The 9,710-nt window shown below is 39.7% G+C and overlaps 1 protein-coding gene across 1 annotated transcript in view; it reads left to right on the top strand.

Moving 5' to 3' along the window:
* Positions 1-3,735: 3,735 nt before the first annotated feature.
* Positions 3,736-9,710, top strand: part of PTPRZ1 (protein tyrosine phosphatase receptor type Z1) — a 214,488-nt gene continuing 208,513 nt past the window's right edge. The window contains 1 exon segment of the mRNA XM_017856932.1: positions 3,736-4,233. Within this exon segment, the coding sequence (XP_017712421.1) occupies positions 4,176-4,233 (58 nt within the window). The 5' untranslated portion in view covers positions 3,736-4,175.

Below are 9,710 nucleotides of genomic sequence, written 5' to 3'. Positions count from 1 at the left end.
GCCCAGGCTGGAGTGCAGTGGCCGGATCTCAGCTCACTGCAAGCTCCACCTCCCGGGTTCACGCCATTCTCCTGCCTCAGCCTCCCGAGTAACTGGGACTACAGGCACCCGCCACATCGCCCGGCTAGTTTTTTTTGTATTTTTTTTAGTAGAGTCAGGGTTTCACCGTGTTAGCCAGGATGGTCTCGATCTCCTGACCTCGTGATCCACCCATCTCGGCCTCCCAAAGTGCTGGGATTACAGGCTTGAGCCACCGCGCCCGGCTAGTTTTTTGTATTTTTTTTAGTAGAGACGGGGTTTCACACTTCCATCAAATTTAAAAGTCAAACAGATTCTGCAGAGTAAACATCTCCTTTTCCCCATTTCCATCTACCTATATTTATATTAGGGACACTTTGGAAATAATTCGTGGAGTAAGGAAACTTATGGAAAACTATGGACATTTTATAATCACAAGTGACCAACCCTGATACTAGAAAATTCCCAGACACAACAAAATGGATTGCCAGATTTTGCAAATAAAAATACAGGCCACCTAGTTAAATTTGGGTTGAGATAAACATTAATTTTTTAAAATATAAGAATGTCCCAAATATTGCATGAGAGTGCATAAAAATTATTTATTGTATATCCGAAATTCAAATTTAACTGGGCATCTTCTCTTTTATCAGGCAATAGTATGCAGAGACATTTTAGTAGCGATGAATTTCTCTCTGATTAGAATGTGAGTCCCTTTATGGTAGAGATGAAATAATTCATTATGTATCAGTGTGTGATATATAATGAACACACACAACAGAATTGTATTAAATGAAAAACTGAATGTAAAGGACAAATTTTAAAGGCCCTCAAATTTGTTCTCTCTTAGAAAACTCTTGAGTTTTGAAATTTTTGTCAAATCTTCCACTACGCAACCATTATCTACCTTCAGAAATATTCCTTTTCCTTGTAGGTTCAACTAGTATAATCTCTTCTCATCTCTTTGTTTGAACTGTTCATATTAAATAGTGTATTATATTTATTGAGAGTGATAAGACTCCCAGAGATTTGGCTTATACATGAGTATGGATTTACAAAATGCTCCAGGATGGTATGTAGTTGAGGATAAAATGGATCCAGTTCACCAAGCTAATGTTTTAGATATAGGTTCTGTTTGTCTCTGTATCTGCCTCTTTCTATTCTGTCTCTCTTTTTCTACATATATTCTCTCTGAATACATGTATACATAAATTTATATATGTGTATACTCTGAATGAAGGTGTGTGGTCTTGCAAGTTTATAACTTCAACTCACAATGGCTAATGCATATTAATCAGGTACCACGTCTCAGAAATGACTATGACCCCAGTAACACTGTAAACTGTGAGATACAGTACATTTTTTATGTTTCTGCTCTGCTGATGCCTTCTCTTCTCCCATGCCTTGGCTGTTACAGTGACCTATATTCCAAGGACCTCAACCTCCTACTCCATCATCCCTCCCCGGGATCATCAGAACCATATTCACTGGTCCTCCAGTCAGTTTCCCACAGCTGTCATTCAGTCTCACAGAATTGGTCTCTATCCTGAATCCCACACAAACCTCAATAGCAACATGACTACTCCCTCAAGGTGGCTTTTGTGCCTTTCCAGGGAATGACAGTAATATTAACTATGAGAACCAAATGAGCAGAAACCACATATTCCCTTTCCCTTTTTACTAGGGAAACTTATTTCAACAGTGCTGTCGTTTGGTGATCTAATTCAAAAGATTGACAAGTGATTTGATTTTTTGGTCCAGTAAGAGAAAAGTCAGGGTTATGGTGGTGGTTGCTGGATTATTCTTGCAGGCTAGTGGGGTATCCTTGATAATTGGAAACTACTGGAACACCATAATTCCCCTGAGCAAACCAAGCTTCCCCTAAATAGTGGAAGTTCTTAGGAGTTTCTTTTGTGGTCCCTCCTGTGTTGTATTTCACATACAAGCTGCTCCACTGGGAAATCAATGTTTGTCACAGTCTGACCCCACTCAATCTGCTCAAATGTAATTCACACTTTTTTTTTTTAACAGCATATGACATCTGCTTCTTTCCTTCCTGTCCTCACTGCCTTTGACATGATTTTTTTCCTGCTAGTCCTTCTTGTTTATACATCTCTAGGAAACCTTTCCTGCCTACTCCAGTTGACATTAAATAAGCACTTTCTCTGAACTCTCAGTGCACAGTCAGTTTATACACCTGCACACTTCCTGTAATGCTAGCAAAAAAAAAAAAAAAAAAAAAGGCCCCCAAATTTTCTTCCTATGTGAAAACTCTTATGAGCAGCCATCAATCCCCATCATAATTCTTCTAAAAGTTGTACCATTTCTATTGCTGTTCGTGGGAAGAATAAGATCAAGGATCAGCTTCTTAATGTTGATACGTGTTTCTGAATAAACACGAAATGGTTTCAAAAATCTGTTATTACATGACTATAATCTATTCCTGAAGCAACAGCAAACTGCCATTAGCTCTGCACATTTAGCCAAGTGTTCACAGGCTGAGATATTAGCAAGAACTCGTAGTAACACTTGAAATACATTCAGAACCCAATTTTACGTGCAGTAAGTTTTCTTTAAAAAATTTAAAGCTAGAATACTATTTTTGAGACAAGAACAGGACACAAAAGTACACACTTTACAGATACCTACATCAAACTGTTACTAAGAATACGTGGAACAATTCCGCAATTTGGCTTTCTGTGCTTTAGATGGGACTCCTAAAAGGCTCTAAAGTGGGTCTCATATAGGAAAAACATGTACTAATAGTTAAAGGATATCACATAAATGAAAATCTCATGAATTTTCAGTGTAGAGATTACCACCAATTACCTTCTCATTGTTTCCTTTAGGCTTCAAATTAATTCAACGAACATTCAGGGAACACCTATTGATTTTGTTTTTAAGGCCATTGTGCTAGGATCTGGGGTTATAGTAATAAAGGCAAACTCCCTGCCATCAAGGCGCTCACAGTCTAGTTCTGAACACCACTAAAGAAACGATCACATGAGAGTGGCATTTCCCGCTCTAAGGCAGCAGAAGGTATGTATTATATATATATTTTCGCGTACCCTTCAATCAAGTAATTAAAAATCTTCCCGTTCGACCCTGTGTGAGGAGGCACTTGTGTGGTTCGGTTTGGCAGGACCACCGCCATGTTGAAAGTTCCCCCAAACAGCTGTGCCCAGCAGGGCAGTTTCGTTGGGTTCTAGGGAAAGGATAGGGTCAGTCTGGTCACAATCAGGGCTGGAGATTTTTTGGAGTCAACTCTCCCAAAGGCAATGGGATCTACTACTTTATTAGGAAAATGGAAAGAAAAAAAGGGAGGGAAACAACGTACCCAGGCGCCCCCACCACATTCTGATTGGACCCACTTAAGCATCTGCAGAGAACAATAAAATGAAAAACACTTCTAGAGGTGAAACTCAAAGGTCAGCCTCTGGCTGTGCGGGACAATGGGGGTTCGGCCTTCCCTTCCCTTCCCTTCCCTTCTAAAGTGATGAAGGAGTTCCAATGTTCTACGAACACTGGAAACCCCAGCGGATCCCTCTAACTCCAGGGCAGCGAAACCACTGGCGGCGGACAGGGGAAGATTGTCCGCGTGTGAACTGCTACCCTGGGATCCCGACCCACAGCGGCAGCCGCGTCCCTCCGCCCTCCGCGCGACCCCGGGTCCGCGGCACGCTCCCAGCAGCGCGATCCTGCGCCCCCGCCCCCGCCAGGAGCCGCGGCGCGCACAGCCCGGCTGGAGCGCGCACCCGGCACTCAGGCTTCGCTGCGCTCGGAGCGCTCAGACCGCGGCCGCAGCAGCCGGCTAAGGAGGCGAAGTCCTGCACGCCGGCTGACATGCACCTAGGCTAGCGGCCCCGGGCCCCACCACCGCGCGGCTTTCTCCAGATTCCTCTCGCCGTCTCTCGCTGTCTCTCGCTGTCTCTCACCGTCTCTCGCCGTCTCTCGCTGTCTCTCTCTCTCCCTCTCACACACACACACACACACCACACAAAACACGCAACACGCACACGCACGCACGATCTCACTTCGATCTATATACTGGAGGATTCTAAAAAAAAAGAAAGAAAGAACATTTCCTTCGCGCCCCCTCCCTCTCTACTCTGAGAAGCAGAGGAGCCGCACGGCGAGGGGCCGCAGACCGTCTGGAAATGCGAATCCTAAAGTGCTTCCTCGCTTGCATTCAGCTCCTCTGTGTTTGCCGCCTGGGTGAGTGAGAAGAGCTAGGTGGGGTTTCAGCTCTGGGATCGGTGGGATGCAGGTGGGGGGATTTCAGCGTGTCCGCGACTTGCCGCCGCCGCCATCTAGCCAGGGGGAAAAGGGGACTGCCACTGGGCTCCTACGGAGCGGGCGGCCGTGCGGTGCAGGCAGCTGCGTGGGATTTGCGCACCCCCTCCCCGCCCCTCGCCCTCGCCCCTTCCATCCGCCCGCCGGCATTCGTGCCCCGGTCCCAGGAGACAGAGCTGGGGGTACTCAGATCCCTGCCGCCACCGTTCTTCTCTCCTCTTTTGCAAAGTGTAGAAATAGCCTTTTAGATATACATACGAAGATAAATAAATGACCAGAAATACAACTGTGGTGCGGGGCTGCGTACTGTATTGTCTTTTTTGCTGTTCATTTTTATGCTACAGGTACGATGGGCTTAAATGAAAAGTACACGTGTCTGATGTGAATTGCAGACACACACACACATCTGAAAGGTAGTAACAGGAACAAGCACCAACCTGAGTTTTCAGGGTTTTTTATTACTTTCAATTTAGTCATATTCAAGTCTGGGCAATTACTTAAAAAGAAAAAAGAAAAAGTTCAATCAAAATCTCTAGGTTTTGCCAGTGCTGACGAAGTCAGAGGAGAGCTGCAGGTTGATACACTTATTCATAGATTTCATTTTTCATCCACACCATCCAGGTTACATTTAAAACCGAAATTGCATTCTCAAATAGTCAGTTTAAGCATTTCCTTTACCTGTGATGTAGACTCAAGTTTTCCAGTGATTTTCAAGAAGTGCAAGATTGGACTTTTGCATTTTATTAAATAAATGCTTTTTTTCCTTCATGATTTTCCATCGCGATGGAATATAATTGGTTTACGCATTAACCTGAAAGTTACGAAGTGTTGTGCTTCGCTTTGCACGTACACATATTTAATTCTTTTCAGAAGCTCCCAATTTTTAAATTTAGGTGGTTCGTAATAGAGTAGATATTAAGTGTTCATTTTCATCCAATAGATGGTGCTGCTCTTGGCACAGTAACCTTTACAGACAGAAATCATTTTTAAGTTCTAATAAATGAGAATTACATTGCAAATATGGTGATAATTGCCCATAGACCCCCACACACGGACATAATTTAAATTTCAAAGGCTTTATGAAAGTGCTCAGTGGTGGTGTGATGCACAGTTGACACATAAAACATGCAGAGGAATCCCTGGTCCCCAATGATTCTAAAACCTTATAGTCAGTTCTGGAGAGGGGAAGACATTTTTAAAAAGTACTGTGGTCATCAAACACACACCTGTTGAATTCACATTTCTGTTATAGATCTATTTAACAATGAAGCCAGGTCCTCTTAGTACTTAAATTATTTAAGTAAATGTCACAGTAGCAAGGAAATAAACCAGAGAGTATTGCTTTGTATATCTTCAAAACCACATGCCCAGAGCATGTTGTGGATCCTTTTGAAAAAAAATAATGAGATAAAATTCACACATTATACAATTCATCTTTTAAAAGGGTCCAGTGGTTTTTAGTATATTTGTGTAGTTGTGCAGCCATCACCACTAATTCCAGAATGTTTTCATAACCCCCAAAAGAAACCCCATGTTCATTAGCAGCCATTCCCCATTCACCATGACCCATGACCCCAGCTCTTAGCAACCACTAATCTACTTTCTGTCTCTATAAATTTGCCTGTCCTGGACATTTCGTATAAATAGAGTCATGCAACTTGTTGCCTTTTCTGTCTATCTTTGTTCACTTGGCATAATGTTTTCAGTTTCATCTATGTTATAGCATGTATCAGTACTTCATTCCTTTTTGTGGCTGAGTAATATTCCATTATGTCAATATACTAAATACACCACATTTGCAAAGGTTTTTCTCTGTAAAGCATTATTTGTAGCCAATTTTATTGTATAGTTTTCAGTTTGTTGGATATTTTCTTTACGTCTTTGGTGATGTAAAATTTAAGTGTAAAGAATTTAACTTTTAAAGACTATCACAAGCTTATGTAATGCTACTGAATGTAAGCTTGCATTGGAACTCAAAATGAGTTTTGTTGAGACTGGAAGGTGATTACTTTTGTATTCCTCACCATTTTAACAAAGTTGGCCTTTTATGTAGTTGCCAACAGGCTGACCTGGAGGCATTGGCAACGTCAAGTAACATAAATATCTTGATTTTGGAGCAGCATGTTTTGAAAAAGTGAGGCAGATTATCTTCAAATGAAAAAGTTAGGCTCCATTTCAATTATTTTTCACTCAGCACCTACTTCAGTGTTTGTGGATGCATTTACCCGTCATCTTCAGTGTTCTTGGAGCCAATGAGGTAGCCTGACACATGTAATAAGTGCTCAGTAAGGGTCTGTCAACTGACTGAGGCTTGCTGTACAGGAGGACAGCTCAATACAGTTTGAACATTAGGCTGCCTTTCTTACATTTATCCAGGAACAAGTTGTAGAGTTCACTAAGATATTGATTATTAGCAATTAAGAAGGTCTTAGTGATCAGATCATATCACTTTGTATCTAAAATGTCCTGATGTTTTGAACTGGGCATAATAGACCAACTGCTTCTTTCAAATAACTTTCTAGACAAAAAACTTATCAGAATTTATAAATCAAAACAAATTTTTCTTGACCCACTGAACAGGTATATCTTATGGGAAAAACCACAGTGGCTTTCCTGTAAGGAGGCTTAACTATGAGTCATAGAGGAGAGGTAGATATTTTAAGAGCTTTTAAGGAATAATTTCTTCCAGTTAATGAGAGAATTCAGGATCTTTGAATTAAGTGAATTATAGTGCTGCAAGGTACACTAAGTTCAAATGTTTAAATATTATTATTAAACATGTAATGAATCAGATTCTGAACTTTTTAGTCATGTCTTACTGCTTTAAGAGCCATATTAACAACAAATTATACCCAACTCCTCCGCCGCAAGAATTAACTTCTTAATTTATGCTGGTGATAGACTCCGTGAAATTCGATATGTTGTGACTCTCAGTTTGGTGTATTTATCCTCTGAAAACAAATTGTAAACACATATAAAAAATATTCATGTCTTTTGCCCAAATAATAACTAGTCTCTATTCAGAAAATTAATTCCTTTTGATTGCAGAGTTGGAATTTTCTTTATTTCATTTCTCTCTCCTTTTTACATATACTATGGTTGCTTCCAGTCAGGGAAGTTTGCCAGGAGAAATCATTTCATTGATGAATTCATTTCTACTCTTATGTCTGCACTGAGATTTAAGATCTTGCTTAAAATTTTATGTTGTGGGAATTTTGCTCCTGGCAAAATTCAGGTTTTCTGGAAGGATGAGCTGCGTTTTCTCATTACCTTTAACTCCGAAAAGATTTGAGTACTGTCTAATATGAGAGACTTTGCTTGACCACCCATTTGCTGACCGTTCAGACTGTTTCATGGAAATGGAACCCCCTCAGTCAGAACCAGAAGATCTCAAAGGAAGGCGTAATTAAGAAAATGTGTTTCATTTTCAGTTACCATCTACTCAAGTGTCTACTAGGTGCAATTTCAGCACTGTGCATTTTATGTACATTTTCTCATTTCATTCTCCTCAAAACCCTTTGATATTGGTGTTTTCATCTTACACCTTTTACAAATGAGGGAACCCTGCGCAGAGAACTCAGGTAACTTGCCTAACATCACACATCCTGATTCAGCCTGTGTATTCCTTCCGACTCCAGAGCCTGAGGCATTTCCTCTTTTCATTCCCAGGATCAGTTTGCTGTTTGGCATTCACTAGCTTGCTTACATGTGATGTGATGTTACATTTTACAGTCCCATTTGCTTTCCTGAGGATCCCTTTCATGATTGTGCCCATGTACTCTTGTACTTTTTTGTCCTTTTTTGAAAATTAAGGCATAATTTACATTTTTACCATCTTGAAAGTTTTCACAAATGCATATGGTCATGTAACATTCACTGTGCTCCAGATACAGAATCATTCCATACATGCTATTTTAACTACTCATTCACTAGATGTTCACTAATTGCCTGACATCTGCAAGGCACCATGCTAGGCACTAATAATTCAGCCATGCATCAACATACAGAGAGACTTAAAAACTCATGATGCTCACAACCCAGCTAATCTGATTCAATCCCACAATGAAAACTTTCTTTAAATCTTGTTTTAAATATACTTTTTCTATTCACAACTAGTTGAAAACAAGTCTTTTCCAAATATCTCTTAATGTGTTGAATATGGTAACTCTCAAATATTTTAAAATGCTTTCTGCTCCATTGAGAATTCCAATGGTAAAAGGCAGAGCCAATTTAAACAAGAGAGAGAGATATGTGTATATACATATATATAAATGTATATGTATGCATATACATAAAAGTGTATATATATATTTATGTGTTTGTGTATATATATATATATATATTTAACTGTGTTTCAACTTTTACTGTCTTATTGAGATTCATTCCTAGAAGAAACTTCAGGCTACAAAAGGAAACCAGTTTTTCTCTGTGTTTGCAATTTGTCAGAGACATGTATAGCATAATGTATAGAAATTAAAAGAAAGAAAAAGTATCATATAGCACAATCTTAAAACACTTACATTTTAGAAATGTCCTGTGTAATACAATAGCCACTAGGCAGATGTAGCTATGTAATTTAAAATTTATTAAAATAAAACAATTCAGTTCCCTAATCACCCTATCCACATTTCAAGTGCTCAGTAGTCTGTGTGGCTCGTGGCAACCACATGGGACAGTGCAGACATGGAACATCTCCATCTGGACAGTGTTGTTTTGGAGCAACAACAAAAAAACGCTAGTAAAATAATGATTGATAGAACTCATGAGGAGTCATCAACTCAACTAGAAAAATTTCTAAAGTCGTTAAAATTGTTAGAAGTATTCATGCATGTGAGTTACTTATGGTTTGTATTGTGTTAGCCTGCAAACATCCTAGAAACATGATGGGGCCTTTGGTAGAGCAGCAATAGGTGAAAAGAATTCAGTGGCCATTTTGTGGCCTTTATGGACTGAGGTTGAACAGAAGAGATTAACCGCTGGTTCGGGATTGAGTGCTCTGCTCCCATAGCACATTTTCCATAATTTGTTCTGGTATCCACTGTATTGTTTTTCAATTTATCTGTGTCAACTCGACTACATTATTTGAGGGTAAAGAATCCATTCTTACATTCATCGTTCATTCATTGTTAAATTCATTCATTGAAGAATTCAATGAAAACTTCGATCAACATTGCATTCTTGAACTTAACACTTACAGTAGTTGCCAATAAATCTTTAATGTATAAGGTTATAGAAAGATTGTACCGTGAAGCTTCTTAGAAAAAAAAAATAGTTGTTTGTTGTTGAGACTGGCAATTTTCACTGGTCTTTCCCTCTTTTGATTATGATCTCAGTCTGGGAGTAAGGCCACTATTCACCTTGACCTGTCCATCTTTTTTTTTTTTTTTTTTTTTTTTTTT

The sequence above is a fragment of the Rhinopithecus bieti genome, unplaced genomic scaffold (genome assembly GCF_001698545.2).
Source record: "Rhinopithecus bieti isolate Rb0 unplaced genomic scaffold, ASM169854v2 scaffold_42380, whole genome shotgun sequence".
Lineage (NCBI taxonomy): Eukaryota > Metazoa > Chordata > Mammalia > Primates > Cercopithecidae > Rhinopithecus > Rhinopithecus bieti.
The sequence above is the reverse complement of the archived record's forward strand: the minus strand, read 5'-3'. Positions and strand labels throughout refer to the sequence as shown.